This window comes from Crinia signifera, chromosome 8, assembly GCF_055691185.1.
Source record: "Crinia signifera chromosome 8, ASM5569118v1, whole genome shotgun sequence".
In the NCBI taxonomy this organism is placed as follows: Eukaryota; Metazoa; Chordata; class Amphibia; order Anura; family Myobatrachidae; genus Crinia; species Crinia signifera.
Genome location: NC_139224.1, coordinates 99,683,351 through 99,701,903, shown reverse-complemented (window position 1 = coordinate 99,701,903; position 18,553 = coordinate 99,683,351). Strand labels below are relative to the sequence as shown.

The window sequence follows — 18,553 nt, the reverse complement described above, 5'->3', positions numbered from 1 at the left end:
TCTATGAAATTTGCAGCATTAAGAGTCAACCAGAATAAGGCCCAATATCTCACTATCAAATATATAAGTATTGCAGAGGTTAATGGGACACAGTATAGCTACTGTGAATAGCATCTGACTAGACAAATAACATTAACTAGCACAAAAAACAAAATCATATTCATAGCATTATACCAGTAACTGTTTATTTTTTATTTTTTTATTAATCTATTAAACTATGCAATGTTGTCACTTTCAGGTGGGAATAACGCCACTAGAGACAGAGTGGAGGACTTGGAACCATACACACAATACAGATGTACTTCAAAGCTTTTGTATGGTGAAAACATCATAGACACGAAATCTAAAACTTTAAATACCACGATTGGAAGTAAATATAATCTTCTTAATACAAGCTTGCACTACAAATGCTACATTAGAGTCCAGTAGCTAAATGGAAATGGAAAGTGTGATGTGGAGGCAGGCCCAGGCACCGTCAGAGGGTATTGCATGGCCTGGTGCCCTGGGCCCGAACAGAGAGGGAGCCTGGCTGGCAGCGCTGTTAATGGGTGAGGCCAGCAGATTGCAGCTGGGCCACCGGGTGAAGCCAGTCAGATACAGCGCCAGCTACAGTTCAAAAACAGAGCCGGTCACAAGCCAATCACAGTTCCTGATTTGCTGTTGGTTCGCAAAATCTAGCTGGCTCATGGCCTGCTCTACAGTGGGACTTGTGACACCCTTGCAAACCCACCCCCCTCCCCACCCCACCCCAAAAAGCTATTTAAAAATTGAACATTTCCAATTAGCTTAATTCATAAAACTCACCTTCTGAAGTGATATTTTTGTCGGGATCCGGCCTTCTGCAACATCAGTGTGTATACGTAAGTATGTATGAGTATGTGTAAGCATGTCAGTGTGTGTGCAACCCTGGAAGAGTGGGTAATCCTCACACATCCCACTCACCTCCTACCGTGTTTCCCCGATAATTAGACCTACCCCGATAATAAGCCCTACCACAGATTTTGGACGCTGGTCCAAAATAAGCCCTCCCCCGAAATTAAGCCCTATCAATTTCCCCATGTAATTTTATGTATTTGATAAGTGTAGCCCCCGCTCAGCCCCCGCTGACCCCCGCTGACCTCCGCTGCCCTCCGCTGCCCTCCGCTCACCTCCTCTCACTCACGCCCGCTCACCTGCAACACCGCAGCTCCCGTTCCCAGGGATGCATTGCGGTAGGCGCGGCGTGACGTCACGCCGCGCACATCGCGCAGCGCACATCACGCGGCTGCTGCTTACCACACAGCGCCGGCACAATACCGTTACAGTACGGTAATAATCCATTTAGAGAGATCCCCTTACACAAACAGGTGGGGGCATGTACCGTACGTTACATTATGGATGACTGGGATGGCATTTTTTTAAAGGCGCAGTGGGGCATGTAACATGTAACATGTAAAATAAGCCCTTCCCCTGAAAATAAGACCTATGGTCTTTTTTGAGGGAAAAAAAAAAATAAGACAGTGTCTTATTATCGGGGAAACACGGTAGTAAGCAGGCAGGATAAGCATATTATGTGCAGAATTGCAGATCCTTGCACAGGAGCATGGAGATAATTACATCAAGGTTACAGTGATGACCACTTGGCTCCACCACCCCCCCAAGACCCCAGCTTCTCCTGGAGATGTGTTTTGAAAAACAGGTACAGTACATACAGTATGGTGTAAGTAAAGGGTGTGACCCTTGTGTGTGTGCACCCTCCCTCTGGCAGAGGCAAGGAAAACTGTATCTCCCAGCAGCCACCTCTCCTCCCAACAGCCCCCTTCCCAGTGCAAGGATGGTGGGGAAACCACTGGCAGCTGCAGAAACCACAGTAAGTATGTTTTTTCTTCTCAGGCTTCAGAGTTTTCAATTTGAAAACCCTGTGGTGCGAGTAAAGAAAACATGCATTTTTTTAAAAGTGGGTACTGTATCAGGAGTGCACATAACTATTGTAATCCAAAATTGGGTGCAAGGTCTGCAAGGTTAATTTGTCGTGAAAACCTTGCATTCATTTGAATTCCACATGTACAGTAGTTGCCGCTTCTGCTTTCTACTTTTTACACTGTACACACAAAACTTTTTTTAAATACATTGAAAAATATAAAAATATAGTATTACATAGAATAATCCAATCACATGTATTTTCACTTTTAGAGCCAGGAATTGTAAAAAATGTGATTTGTGAGTCAACCAACACAACCCTTACATGTACCTGGGACATACCAGAGAAACAGAATGGACCTTTATCTGGATATTTGTTCAAACTGACAAAAAGTGAGTATTTTGAATAGTAATATATACAGCAAAGAAACATTTAATTTAATTGAAGAGATTGTCCAAGTTAGGAGGGATCTCATACATTCTTACATTGTTTTAATCACATGTACAGGCAACTTTGGTTCTCAAATAATACATTTTTTCAATGCTATCACAAATGCGATAAGTTATATTCCAAATAAGCAATCCTTGACCATAGGAAAGTATTTGAAGGGAATACAACAAAAGTATCTAGGGGTTGCTAGTGCACGGCGTTTCATCTGTTGTAGAGACATCCTCAGAGGGTATGCACAGAAGTAGAGCCAATGGGCCAGATACACTAAGCTTCAAAAGTGATCAAATGGAGAGTGATAAACAACCAACCAATCAGCTCCTGCCTGATATTGTTCAAACACAGTCTGTGACATGTCAGGTAGGAGCTGATTGGCTGGCTGTTTATCACTCTCCATTTGATCACTTTTGAAGCTTAGTGCATCTGGTCCAATGTCTGTTGTTATATAAAACATATTTGACAGGTAAATAGCAGAAAAGGAAATGATTTCAAGGACCTTGGTTTCACTTATGCCCTTGCAGGTTCCAGACTTCGCCCATAGATGTTAGATGGCGGTTTCATAGATATCTGTTGCAAACTTAAAGTGATTTATGACAGGCTATTATTGACTATATACCGTATTATAAGGAAACATGGCCCAATAATTACAAAAATATATATAGTTTTGTTCAAGAGACTTTGCAAATAGTATATAGCATGCTGCATGTTGCCCGGGCTGAGAATAGTTGCACCCGGTAATCTCCCATAGACTACAATGTCGTGCGTGTGCATACACTAGCCCATGCTATGGATCAGTGGTCTCCAACCTGTGGCTCTTGAGCCTCATGCGGCTCTCCCCCTTGTAAAGTGCGGCTCCTGCTCCCACTGCTGCCCGCCGCCCACCGTCTGTCCCAGTCCCCCCTGCTGCCGGTTCCCTGAATACCTTCTCCTTCTGAGGGGAGGAGAGCGCGCATCGCGCATCTCTCCTACCCCTTACTGTGCATCCTTGTGACTGGGCCATCCACCAATCAGAGCTTGTGGGCCAGCAGCCAATCAGGAGCCGGCCAGTGAGCTTTGATTGGTGGGCGGCCCAGTCACAGGGAAGTGAGGGGGAAGGAGACGCGTGGTGTGCTGTGCTCTCCTCCCATCGGTGACATGACAAGAGGACTGCAGGGGGACACCAGACTGTCCTCTCCCCGCCTGGCAGCAGCAGCAACAACGGTGAGTGCTGCTGCTGGGAAATTTGCACTGTGGGGGCATAGCAGTTTGTGGCACTGTGGGGGCATAGCAGTTTGTGGCACTGTGGGGGCATAGCAGTTTGTGGCACTGTGGGGGCATAGCAGTTTGTGGAACTGTGGGGGCATAGCAGTTTGTGGCACTGTGGGGGCATACCAACTTTTTGGCACTGTGGGGGCATACCCGGCACCGTGGGGGGCATATGTGTATCTGGCACTATTGGGGGGCATATGTTTATATGGCACTGCACTATTGGAGGCATATTTGTATCACACCTACCCAAGGGGTCAAAATAGACTACGCCCCATTTTTTGGCGCATGCACCTTCGGCGTGCGCATGATGTCGGCTCTTTAGCTTGACTACCGATATTTTTCGGCTCTTTACCTCTGACCAGTTAGCCACCCCTGCTATGGATGATCATAGCTACATCTGTAGCTCCACCAAATTTTGCATGGTGGTATAGTTTGACAAGGATTAGCTATCTCCTATGTTTGAGCTTTGTCTGAGCCTTGGAGGTCTACATGATGGCCACCACATAGGCCAAGAAGTCTCAGAATAGAAATTTTAATTTAAGCGACTTCATTCAAAACATCTCCCAGTGCCACAAATACATTGATCTGAAGGTGCAGGCTGATATGAACCAGTGGGGTGCAGGCAGAGCTCCAACAGAAGAGCAGCGAGTTTAAGGATCAACTGTCACACCGCACCAGTATTGGTGAGCAGAGCCTTCTGCTCAGCAGTAATTCCTCTTCTGCAGTGATTTCTAAATCCCCAGTCATTTTGGAAGCTATACAAATTTCTGGTCTGCAAGTTGGAATACGGTCACTAGGTATCCAAAAACTAGGTCGACAAGCATTATGTCGACACCACTAGGTCAACATGCATGAAGGTCAACATGACTGAAGGTCGACATGGGTTAGGTCGACAGGTCATTTGGTTGACACAAGAATTTGGTCAACATGGGGAAGATCGACAGTCAAAAGGTAGACATGTTTTTTTTTTGAGACGACATGTGCCGACAGGCAGTATTTTATGACCTACCATCCACTAGGGTGTGGCGAGGGAATAAAATAGTGTGCCGAGCGTAGTGAGGAACTGTGCCCGAAGCATGGCAAGCGGGATGTGGTGCTACGTTTCAGTGTCCATGTCGATTGTGTCAAAATTCGGTACAAAATAAGTTAAAACCCCATGTAGACCTTTTGACTGTCGACCTTCCCCAGGTCAACCTAATCCTTATGTGGACCTAATGACCTGTCGATCTAACCCTTGTCGACCTTCCATCATGTCAACCTTCATGCATGTCGAGCTAGTGGTGTCGACCCAATGCTTGTTGACCTAGTTACTGTCTATGCAATGATCCCATTCCTGCAAGTCATTCTGCTCCTGATATACCCCATTCTAAACAGTCAGAGAATATTGCAAAACAAGGATTACCAAGGCAGAAAAGGGAATAGTCAGTTCCCTAAACAGAAAAAGTACAGAAAGAAGAAGTCAGCACTAAATATTATAAATACGTTGGATCAATTTCACATAGAAAGAGAAATGGTATTTTTATGGGTGTGGTATAGGGATCCCGACAGTCATTACCCCTACGTCGGGATCCCGACTGGCCGGACCCAGACAGCATGGTGAGCGCAACTAAGCCCCCTGCGGGCTCGCTGTGCTCGCCACGCTGCAGGCACAGTGGTTCGCTATACGAGCCACCTATTCTATTCTCCTTCTATGGGGTCGTGGACCCCCATGAGGGAAAATAGCGGGTGGCCGTCGGGAACCCGGCTGTCGGTGTTTTGACAGTTGGGATCCCGACGTCGGGTGAATGCCTGTCAGGATCCCGACTGTCGGGACCCCGTCCGGCACCCCATTTTTATAATGCTAAAACATGCATGTATATTTAAAAAAGATGTGTTTAAAATGAATAGAAGAGTGCTCTGACACATTTTGTTGTGTATTTTACAACTTTATCAAAGGTAAAGTTGACGAAATGTGTCAGAGGCACTCTTTTTGGACACACCAGTGGACTGTTGACCACCACTAACTCTGAACTATGAAACCAGGTAAACGTACTCCCTCACCCATTGCCTTTTTCCCTTTTTTATTTACCTGCCGGGAGAATGATATAGTGCATACACACTGACGTCAGCCTCTTGCTGATGATATTGACAGAGTAAGCTGCATAGGTACTTGTGTAATAACTGGGCGCCCAATTCTAAGATCGCATCGAAAAATCGCATCGCATTGCGACCAAATCGTATGTGATGCGATCTACGCGATTTTCCATAGGATTCAATGTTAAAAGGGTCCTGTTCATTTCCCCACTATCCAAGTGGGCATAGAGTTGATTTTATGTTGCATGGCGAGCACAGCAAGTCATCGAGCCCAAAGCGTGGCGAGCGCAGCGAGCCCCTCGAAGGGACGTGGAATACATTTTAAGTAATCCGCGTCCCCTCGCGGGGCTCGCTGCGCTCGTCCACGCTTCGGGCTCGGTGGCTCGCTGCGCTCGCCATGCAACATAAAATCAACTCTATGCCCACTTGGATAGTGGGGAAATGAACAGGACCCTTTTACATTGAATCCTATGGAAAATCTCGTTGATCGCATCGCATGTGATTTGGTCGCGATGCCATGCGATTTTGCCAAAACCTGGCCATGCGATTTGTCAACGATATTACATAGTTACATAGTAGGTAAGGCTGAAAAAAGACTTGCGTCCATCTAGTTCAACCTTTTCCATAGGATTCAATGTTAAAAGGGTCCTGTTCATTTCCCCACTATCCAAGTGGGCATAGAGTTGATTTTATGTAGCATGGCGAGCGCAGCGAGCCACCGAGCCCAAAGCCCAAAATGTACACACTGGACGATATGCACACAATATCTTTAACAATATCAATATTGTCCATATTGTTGATGATGTGTCGCGCAGTGTACCCAGCTTGAGTCTGTCTGTGTCTGTGTGTGTATTTGTTACTTTGTGTGTCTCTGTATGACTGCATGTCTGTATGACTCTGTGTAACTCTATGTAAGTATTTTTTACTTTGCTAGCTATCTGCAAGGTGATTGACAGAAAGTAGCCATCTGGGGCGGTAACCGCCTTTCAGTTGTAGTTCTAGATGTGACTAGGAAAACACAAGTGTGCCGAAGCGTATTAGGAAAGGGTGTGTGACGTCAGCTCTGGGCCCGATAAGCTTTAATTAATTGCAGCTGCCGAGAAAGTCCACAGCTACCCGGTGCCTGTGTTGAGTGGAGACCAGCGGAAAAATCATTCTATAGTGAGAGTCTTACAAATGGTTTTGGACACATTTTCGTAAATTTCCCCCACCGAGCCCAAAGCCCAAAATGTACACACTGGACGATATGCACACAATATCTTTAACAATATCAATATTGTCCATATTGTTGATGATGTGTCGTGCAGTGTACCCAGCTTGAGTCTGTCTGTGTCTGTGTGTGTATTTGTTACTTTGTGTGTCTCTGTATGACTGCATGTCTGTAAGACTCTGTGTAACTCTATGTAAGTATTTTTTACTTTGCTAGCTATCTGCAAGGTGATTGACAGAAAGTAGCCATCTGGGGCGGTAACCGCCTTTCAGTTGTAGTTCTAGATGTGACTAGGAAAACACTGTAGTTCTAGATGTGACTAGGAAAACACATTGGCTCGGCTGCGAATTCTTCACTAGCCATACACATCTATTTGCACAGCATGCACGTTGATTCGTAAGGTGGGATTTCACTATAGTGGAGCGGTATCTACTTGATCGCTGGCTGCTTCTCATTCTCACAGCAGCGATCAGGTCTGAATCGTGCCCTCTGTGTCTGTGTGGGACTCTTTTATGCATGTTTCTGTTACTCTGTTACATACATGCCTCTCTGTCTGAACTGCCCCATGACCTCCAAACTATTATTCCAGCTCTTGCAGGCTGTAGATGTGTCATGTGTGTCATGTCTGAATGTTCTGGAAAAAACATAATTTACATAGGTAGGAGGGGTCAGAGTTATTGTGATGACATCCCTTGACCCTTGTTATCAGCAGCCTATTTTGTTACTGTAGCTCCCAAACGTCCTGCATTTTGCTTGACTGTCCCTTTTTTGGGATGTTCCTGCATCCCGCCCAGGGCTAGCAGTGTCCTGTGATGGGGGTGGGGGGGGCAGTTGGGAGTCCCCCCTGTTACCCGTGTCCCCCTGTCCCCCGTGACACTGTGCGCCATGCCCCCACAGTGGTGAAACAGGGGCGCGGCCTCGCAAGAGTGGCACAAGTATAGGCCATGCCCCCAAAATTCCAGGTGTTCGCCTTCGGCAGGCGCAGTGTCACTCTTACAGTTTGGCTAATGTTAGGAGGTATCCTGTATATAGATATAGAGATAAAAATACAGAATAGAGGTGCGCTATATCCCCAATACCAATACTTTTAGATTCAAATAAATCAACAGTTTGTAAAAACAAGTGAACATTTATTCAATTTTTTCAAAATTCATCAGTGTTTTCAAAGGTGTCATATGAAAGATCAATCCGCAGACCAATGCATTTCGTCCCTCAGGACTTCATCAGGGGCAATGAATAAATCTCTAGAGGTACTAGATCCTCTGGTAGGAGTGGAGGTGATAGATCCCTCAAAGCCAAAAAAGTTTTTTGGGTATTGTATTCTTAAGTGCAACAGATATTTCCTTGGCCGCCAATTTTACAAATGATGCACGCAAAACTCCAGCTAGGTGGTGGTTGGTCATGAATCACTTTTGTCACCAATAAACAGGCTATAAACCACTTCTGTCTCCAATACAACTCAAGTGGGAAACCGCGGTGTAGCACAGGTCCTCAGAGAGCCAGTGCCAGCTCTATTCTGTGTTTTTATGTTTTCTTCTTGTACCTTTCTAACAGCAAGGTTCTATAGGGGTGCTGCTCTTTCTATAAGCACAATATTAGGGGCACTACACTTTTTCCATAGATATAGAGATCCAGTAAAATACAATATTAAAAATGCTGTGATTCTTTGGGGTACTGTACAGTGGATGGCAAAAACACATATAATATTATTTAATTAAAACTGAATGAATACATGTATAGAATATAGTCTGTGAGGTAACAATGCATAATTTTTGAAAGCCTTTTTGTTTCTTACTGAAACCTGCTTTGTACTTCCTCCAGATGATGCCACTGTTCAACAAGTTCCACCGAATGTTAAGCATTTTCAGTTTTCAGGTTTGAAGCCTTTTAATAATTATTCATTTGAAATCAAGGCATTTAATAATGCTGAAGATGGACTCCGGTTAGAAGGGGATACTAAGCAGTTCCAATATAAGACAAAGGAAGGAAGTAAGTCTCCTCTAGCATTATTATTTGCACTTGTTCAGTCATGAACTGCTATACATAATACATTACTATACCCATACTTGCCTACCTTTATAGTTTCCTCTCCAGGAGAAGCCCGGAAGGGGGACTCTGTGCTGTGTTCCCCGTCCCATCTTGGTAAATGCTGCTATTTGTTGCTCATAGTGGAAGGAGTGGTACTAAATTATCTAATTTGTGGGGGGGGGGGGGGTGGATGCGGGACCCGATTCCGGGAGAGTAGGTGAGTATGACAATACGGTATATGTTCATATCAGAACTTTTTGCTACACTAAACTGATATACAGATGGAGCGCAGCTCATGCTTGTGGGGGCTGGCCCACCAGCTGCAAGGCCCCTACAGCCGTCGGATGGGGGAGTGCACAGATGAGACGGTCGCACAACCATTCCGAGGGAGCTCCCCGTTGGTACCCTTCGCCTTGCCGCCAGTCGCCGCCGCCCTCCGCACTCCCCCCCCCTGACCCTGCCTGTCTCTGAGAAGCGAAGATTGCCAGGGTCCCCTCACCCAGCAGCCGATTGACTGGGACGCGCGTGCGTTATAGGTTAAATTTATCGCTTCCAAAGTTTTACCCAATTCATAGAAAGTACCTGCTCTGGGCCTTGCATCAATCTGAAAGAAGAAATTGCACACCTATTTTTCCTAAACTTTTGATGAACTAATACCAGATAAACAATAGATTTTGGCTAAAATATTGTGCGCTAAAAAAGCAGCCCTGATAACCATCTTCAGAAAACTCAAGAACCACTTCAATAAGGTGAACATACAATACCATACAGAATTTGGCAGGTTCTCTAGGCGCTTATAAACATTACATTTTTCAAGATGGTGTACCCAAAAAAGAAAGAAAAAAATGGCCACAATAGTGTAATACTGTTATTAACAATATAAGGTAAGTTATGAAATTATGTATTCCAGTAAGCACTGGTAGATATTGACTGAAATGGTATGCAAGTGATGCAATGCAAGCACCAGCATGCCTTTTCATACAATGTCAATTAACCTTGGAACTTGTAGTTAGTAGATCCATAATGCTTTGTTTGGGGATATGTGTTTTGCCGGTGCCACTCCTAAAGTTGGGACATTTTAAAAACTCCCATATTTTATTTTGGGGATCTTCTCTTGAATCCCCAAGTTTATAATAGCATTTGTTGCATTTACAGTACTTCCAAATTCCACTTCTTCCTCTCTCAATACAATAAATGCAGCCCCTGTGTGATGTTGGATTCAGTACTGAATCCCGGCGGTCGGGATCCCGGCGTTCAGAATCCCGACGCCGGAATCCCGACAGCCGAAATGCCGACAAGGGGGGGACGTGGATCGCTGTGCTCGCCACGCAGCGGGCCCGGTGCCTCGCTACGCTCGGCACACTAATTTATTCTCCCTCCATGGGTGTCGTGGACACCCACGGAGGGAGAATGTGTCGGGATTTCGGCTGTCGGGATTTCGGCGGTCGGGATTCCGGCGTCGGGATTCTGAACGCCAGGATCCCGACCGCCGCGATTTTAACTGCATCCCGTGATGTTAGTTAATAAATTTTAACTGTGTCAGCATTATAAATCTAAACATGCTGTATTATAATGCTGTTTAAAATTACAATGCCAACATGGTTACAGTGCTTTAACTAACATTATTCCATTTGCATTCTCCCGATGACATGTTGCCTGTCAACAAAACATATGTATACTATGAAGTAAACTATTGTTTCACTTATAGAGTTTTCAGAGACTGACAAAGTATTTCCCTGTTGCATGACTTAAGTTTGATATGTGTTTCTATTCATTGCCTGTTATGTTTTTTCTGTACATATCACAGTACCAACTGCAGTTCAGAAACTTAAAGCATATGTTGGAAGAGGAGGTAATAACGCAATCACTATTGAATGTCAGGCGTCATCGGAGATTAATGGGAATCCTGGAAAATTTATTCTTCGTTTTAAAGACCGTAACATTTTGGAAAATGTAATTTGTAATTTTCATATCAAAGATCTAAGTTATCTGACAACTTACAGTTATGAGGTAAGAAGCATATTTAATAAAAAAGAAAATACATAGCTTGTGCACAGTGTATGTATATGGAAGGTATTTGTACAATATGATACAGTACATACAAAAGTGATACAGTACCTTTGGTTTAATTTTCATGCAAGCCATACATTACCTACTGTATATATATATATATATATATATAATTGACATCTTCATATTACTGAAAATTGATTATCAATTTGTTAAAATCTACTCAATATATTTTATAGTACTGATTGGTTAATGTGCAAGCTATGTGTTTATTGCTTAGAAATGTTTTCCATTTCTTATATTTCCCGTTATATATTAAATCACCTTATACTCTTGCTTGCCTTCCCTCCCGGAATGGGCGTAAGGCTCCTGAAAACGAATCCCCCTTCTGGCCCCCCGGCGGGGTGGGCAAGCCTTCCACATGTCCCGGCAACCCTTGCAGCATCTGCCTTTGCCGGGGAATTGCCGTGATTTGAGGCTCTTTGGGGTAGGGGGCGGGGCTAAAAAATGCAATTCATGTAATTTTTACCCCTCCCCAAAGAGTTGTGAATTGCTGCATTTACTTGATGGGGGAGTAGATTGATGAAATCAAGCTCCATCCCACCCCTTAAGTATTTAAAATATGTAAACCCCAAAACATATTGCATTAAAGACATTACTTGAAAATTTCTTGATGAAATCAGTAATGGGATTGAAGAAACTGTCTCAATAAAATACTTCAAAAAGGTATATTCCAGTCCTGGCACTAGTTAGTGCAACAAGTGGGCAATCGCAGCTGTAGCACACATTTAACACAATTCAATTGTTTTTCACCAGAATTTCAGCTCGCAAATGTGCAAATGCATAGCTAGACCTGACCATAATGAGCACAATATGCTAAAAAATATATTAGTTATTTATAATTTTAGCTCCATTTTTGTTATACATTTATTTAATTTGTTTCCTAGCCCTCCTTCCTTTTATTTTATTAGCTAATAATTTGGATGCCTTATTTCCTTCACAATATAATTTTTGTTGAAATTTCTCCAGATTTCTCTTTGTTTTATGTTCTTATTTTCTACTTCTGCCCTTAATTTATTCAACTTTCCCAATATCTTGTTATTTTTGGGATTGATTTTATGTATTTCTTCTAATTGTTTCACTTGGTCTTCTAATTTTTTCTGAGCTGCTTACTCTTCTTTCTTTATTCTAGTTTTAATTTGGATAATTTTCCCCCTTACAATTGCTTTTAAAGTGCACCAGAAATTTAGATGGTTTGTTTCCTCTTGGGTGTTTGTACAGGTTGAGTATCCCGTATCCAAAATGCTCGGGACCAGGAGAATTTTGGATAACGGATTATTCCGTATTTCGGAATATTTTAATATTTCAATGATGTATTTTGAAGTATCTTGCATTTATGCTGTATAAACACATAATATACACACAAATATATTTTATTACCACATAAAATACACACAAACATATTTTAATTGTTCAAAAAACAAGGTTTCAAAATGTGAAACAAAATGTGTGTACTATCTCAGCACTGAATTTGAATGCCAAGCAATCATTGTCTTGCACATATATAGTGCCAGTTACATATCATGTCCCCAGTGATGCTGTTACATATGTCTCCAGTGAGTTTTTAGCAAAAAAAAAAAAAATTTTCACTTTCTGGAATGTCCGTATTTCGGAATAATTCGGATAACGGATATTCGGATACGGGATACTCGACCTGTACTACAATATTGTTCTATCATCTCTTCTATCTGTTGCTTTGTATCACTCTTCTTTAACAAGAAATTTGGCATAGTCCAAATTTTATGTTTATGTATTATTTTTGTATTATCCCATATTATCATTACCAGAGCGTAATCTGACCATGTTTTTGATAGTATCTTGGCTTTTTTAATATGTTGTAGTGTATTCTTATCGGTTAATATTAGGTCCATTCTTGAATAAGTTCTATGTGTATTGGAAAAAAGGTATGATTTTTTATCCTCCGTGCATCATATAATCCTGTTTCTAGGATAGATGTACTCATTTTCTTTGAGAAATTTAAAACTGTTTGAGATTTTTTTTACATTTTTAATTGTGGATTTATCTATGTATGGATCTAAGGTAAAATTAAAATCTCCTAGCAAAATTACTGTTTTCTTTGTTATTTGCTCTAATTGTTTTAGTATTTTCTTCAAAAAGGTAGCTTGGGCTAGATTGGGCGCATACTGTACATTGTTATGAGTGTCACTTATTGTCCATTCATTAGCCCATTCAATATAATATATCTACCTTGTTCATCCAATATTTGTGTTTCCAGTTCAAAGTCAATATTTTTTTTAAAGAGAATTGCCACCCCCGTCTTCTTACATATATCACTTGCCAGATATGTTTTTGTATAGTTATGGTCTCCCAATATAGGTGAATTGAATCTAGAAAACGTAGTCTCTTGAATTGCTGCCACGTTTATTTTTTGTATATGTACATATTGAAGGACTCTTTCTTTTTTGTGGTGAGTTTAAGCCTTTTGCATTGATTGTTAATATTTTAACCATTATCTCTTTTTGAACTTGCTTCTAGTTTTATTGCTAAAACTTCTTTGTCTTGCCTTTTTCATTCTGATCCTGGAGCTTCTACTCTTACCATCCGTTCTAAACATTCCGACAAATACCATAAAATTTGTACAAACAACATTAAACATATATTGTGCTCTCTTGTTGTTTTTAGAGCCTTTTTAGTCTCTATATATCAATACTTTTTCTTTTTTATTGATTTTGGGGGGTAGTGGTTTATCTCCCCAACGCCTCAATTTATATGTTTCACATAATTAGATTTGTACCTTATCTCTTGCAGGATATAATAAATGTGTTATTATTATTCTTCTCCCCTCCTCTTCCTTACTCCCCCCTCCAGGAACAAGTAGGAGAAAAAAAAAAAACACACATCTATATATATATCCCCATTTATATATTTTTACTTTACTTGTATGGATTCCCTATCACTGTAACATAGAGATACGTATACATTTATTTAAGTGACATTCTTCTGTATATTAATCTATACTGTGCTCAGTGATAAAGGAGAGAGAAAGAAGAACAAAATAAAGAGAACTTCTCTTCTCCCTCCCCCCCTCCCCCCACTTCCATTTATATTATTTTACTTTACTTCTAGAAATTCCCCCCTTTCGCTATAACCTGGAGGTACTTATACATTTTATTGATCTAGTGTTCTAACATAAATTTATACTTTTAACACACATTCATTTTAGTGTACATTATACTTACTGTAGTTCTGCAAAACCTTTTCTCTCATTATTCATTCTCTAAGGAGTGAATCTTTATATATTTATAATGATATACCTCTATATATGATTCTATGTTAATCTATACAGTGCTCAGTGAAGAAAAAGTGAAAAAAAAATTCCTTACTTTTCCCCCTCTTCCCTCCGCTTTCCTCCAACCCCCAACTTAATGACATACCATTCTAAACTTTATAAAACAGATAAAGGGACAGTTCAACCAACAAAGAAAGAAAATAATATTTTTTAATTAAAATAAAACTTCCAAAACTAAATAAGGATCAGATAACAGAATTAAATGGTCCGCTGACAACTCAAGAAATTACAGAAGCCATTAAATCTCTAAAAATGAATAAAGCAACAGGACCCATGCGTAGTTGGATAGTAGGGGTATGATAAAATGGGGTGCATTTAACATGGGAGCCCAGATAATACATAAGTATCCAAATTAAATAAAAATAAAACAGAACTACTACCAATAAATATTGATTCAGCTGAATTAGAAATATTAAAAAGAAAATATAATTTAATTGGAAAACTAGACTATAAAATATCTAGGAGTAAATCTGGATATAGATGCAAATTTGATTGAATATAATTATGCACCATTATTAAAACAAGTACAAAAAATTTAAAGATTGGATATATAGAGAGATTTCATGGATGGGCAGAGTAGCAACATTTAAGATGTTTCTCTTACTGAAACTACTTTATCTGTTTAGGGCAATACCGAAACGGCTTCCAAAATATTGGATAACTAGATTTAACACAATAATAAATAGATATATCTGGAGAGGCTAGAGGGTTAAGACTGCAAAGAAGTTTTTGATGAGACCCAAGATAAACGGGGGAAAAGCATTACCAAATATCCAACTCTACCAATATGCATGTATACTAAACCTATGTAAAATCATGGTAATCGTGTCGGTCGCATCGCATGCGATATTTTGGCCGCATGCGATGCGACCGACGTGATTTTTTTCCTTGCGATGCCTAAGATCAAAATCGTGGGCGCCCTACTAGGAAACAATACCGCCATATGTTAAGATGCCCTTGAATGATCTCATTAGAAGTCCACAGGGTCCAGTGCTGAGGCTGGGTATATTGTCCCCTACAGATTGGGAACTAGAAGTGGCTTTGGAAAAATCTCTAGAAGTGGCCAGACGTGGGCTGCACCAAATCCAATGTTGGTGAAACAAACACCAAAATAGGCATTATGAATACATCACAAAGGGCGGGATGTATTAATATACATCGCCACCCTTTGCCATGCCCCCGCTGCAATGCCAGCGCATATGTACTAACATATGCAGCTGGCATCGCGGTGCGGTGATGGAGGTATACTGTACTGTGGTCTGCGGGGGATCTCCGTCACCTCCTAGCCGCCTACTCCCCTGCAGCCGGGACAGCTCAGCTTGGCTGTCCCCGGCGCCTCCTCCTCCTCCCTGCAGCCGGAAAGACGGCTGCATTGCTAGGAGGAGGAGGGTTTTACCTTCCAGGGTCGAGGAGGACCTTTCAGGAAAGTAATCCCAGGGGAAAGGTGGGGTCGACAAGATGACGGGGTTGTGGCAGAGGCGGCGAGTGGCAAAAAGAAGAACATAGGCGATATCGGTGCGGCCGGGTTTTAGTACACATGAACATGTGGTAAAACCGGGATTTTACCGCATTTTCATTTTAATACATCTCGCCCCTAAAACTGTGTGGAAGCTGTTGGTATCAATATGCTGGGCAGACTAGTGGCCCCAAGACCTGCTGTGACAAACCACAAACCTCCACACTTCTTATAATACCCCACTGAGACTGAACACGGACGCCAAAACCTCCATCAAGCAGAAAAACAAATCATTACTTTTATGCCCTGAATATCATATCTTTCAGAATGGAAAAAGAAAAACCTTGTTGTGATTCACAATCAGAACAACCAAGCAGCATTCTCTACTGCCTCCCAAAAAGCTCAGGAGGCAGATGACCACAACCCAATCTGCCTAAGCTGAAAGGTCCCTAACACTGGGGTACCCTTGGGCAGCTGTTCATTGTGCCCATATGGGTACTTGTTTCCTAGAAGGGCGCCCATCGCGGGCATTGCATGTACATCGCATGCCATTATAATGGCATGCGATGCGACCGATGCGATGGCTGCGATTTTACATAGAAATTACATAGAAATGTAAATCGCGTCGGTCGCATCACATGCGGCCAAAAAAATCGCATGCGATGCGACCGACGCGATTACCGCGATTTTACCTAGGGAACAATGTTAAATGGCCAAATTGACCCGATTTCACATAGGGAACAATGTTAAATGATTTCACATAGGGAACAATGTTAAATGTTACAGACCCCAAATACCCACCCTGAAGTGTGAAATGGCCCCCCCAATTGTTAACGCCACCCCACGATCAACGTCAACCCGAAGCGTGGCTAGCGAGGCGAGCCCGCGAGGGGCAGCGGTACGCGTCCTCCGACCTTTTCATACCCCCACTATCCATGTCGGCGTGGAGTTGAGAATAGAAAGTGTGGCGAGCGCAGCGAGCCACCGAGCCCGAAGCGTGGCGAGCGGACACGGAATACGAGCACGAAGCATGGCGAGCGCAGCGAGCCCCGCGAGGGGACGCTGAATACATGTTAAGTAATCTGTGTCCACTCGCCACGCTTTGGGAGCGTGTTCCGCGTCCCCTGCGCTCGACACACTTTCTATTCTCAACTCCATGCCGACGTGGATAGTGGGGGTATGAAAAGGTCGGAGGACGCTTACCGCCGCCCCACGCGGGCTCGCTGCGCTCGCCACGCTTCGGGTTGACGTTGATCGTGGGGTGGTGTTAACAATTGGGGGGGGGGAATTCACACTTCAGGGTGGGTAGTTGGGGTCTGTGGGCCATTTAACATTGTTCCCTATGTGAAATCGGGTCAATTGCGCCATTTAACATTGTTCCCTATGTAAAATCGTGGTAATCGTGTCGGTCGCATCGCATGCGATATTTTGGCCGCATGCGATACGACCGACCTGATTTTTTTCCTTGCGATGCCTAAGATCAAAATCGTGGGCGCCCTACTAGGAAACAATACCGCCATATGTTAAGATGCCCTTGAATGATCTCATTAGAAGTCCACAGGGTCCAGTGCTGAGGCTGGGCATATTGTCCCCTACAGATTGGGAACTAGAAGTGGCTTTGGAAATATCTCTAGAAGTGGCCAGACGTGGGCTGCACCAAATCCAATGTTGGTGAAACAAACACCAAAATAGGCATTATGAATACATCACAAAGGGCGGGATGTATTAATATACATCGCCACCCTTTGCCATGCCCCCGCTGCAATGCCAGCGCATATGTACTAACATATGCAGCTGGCATCGCGGTGCGGTGATGGAGGTATACTGTACTGTGGTCTGCGGGGGATCTCCGTCACCTCCTAGCCGCCTACTCCCCTGCAGCCGGGACAGCTCAGCTTGGCTGTCCCCGGCGCCTCCTCCTCTTCCCTGCAGCCGGAAAGACGGCTGCATTGCTAGGAGGAGGAGGGTTTTACCTTCCAGGGTCGAGGAGGACCTTTCAGGAAAGTAATCCCAGGGGAAAGGTGGGGTCGACAAGATGACGGGGTTGTGGCAGAGGCGGCGAGTGGCAAAAAGAAGAACATAGGCGATATCGGTGCGGCCGGGTTTTAGTACACATGAACATGTGGTAAAACCGGGATTTTACCGCATTTTCATTTTAATACATCTCGCCCCTAAAACTGTGTGGAAGCTGTTGGTATCAATATGCTGGGCAGACTAGTGGCCCCAAGACCTGCTGTGACAAACCACAAACCTCCACACTTCTTATAATACCCCACTGAGACTGAACACGGACGCCAAAACCTCCATCAAGCAGAAAAACAAATCATTACTTTAATGCCCTGAATATCATATCTTTCAGAATGGAAAAAGAAAAACCTTGTTGTGATTCACAATCAGAACAACCAAGCAGCATTCTCTACTGCCTCCCAAAAAGCTCAGGAGGCAGATGACCACAACCCAATCTGCCTAAGCTGAAAGGTCCCTAACACTGGGGTACCCTTGGGCAGCTGTTCATTGTGCCCATATGGGTACTTGTTTCCTAGAAGGGCGCCCATCGCGGGCATTGCATGTACATCGCATGCCATTATAATGGCATGCGATGCGACCGATGCGATGGCTGCGATTTTACATAGAAATGCATGGTAAAATGTAAATCGCGTCGGTCGCATCACATGCGGCCAAAAAAAATCGCATGCGATGCAACCGACGCGATTACCGCGATTTTACCTAGGGAACAATGTTAAATGGCCAAATTGACCCGATTTCACATAGGGAACAATGTTAAATGATTTCACATAGGGAACAATGTTA

At 43.0% G+C, this 18,553-nt stretch overlaps 1 protein-coding gene across 7 annotated transcripts in view; it reads left to right on the top strand.

Annotated features, from left to right (window-relative positions):
* PTPRC (protein tyrosine phosphatase receptor type C) overlaps nt 1–18,553 on the top strand; it is a 167,789-nt gene that overhangs the window by 118,565 nt on the left and 30,671 nt on the right. For all 7 annotated transcript variants that reach the window (XM_083156868.1, XM_083156867.1, XM_083156866.1 and 4 more), the window contains 4 exons: nt 239–370; nt 2,173–2,292; nt 8,700–8,867; nt 10,714–10,916. In XM_083156868.1, coding sequence (XP_083012994.1) covers nt 239–370; nt 2,173–2,292; nt 8,700–8,867; nt 10,714–10,916 — 623 coding nt within the window. The remainder of the gene's footprint in view (nt 1–238; nt 371–2,172; nt 2,293–8,699; nt 8,868–10,713; nt 10,917–18,553) is intronic.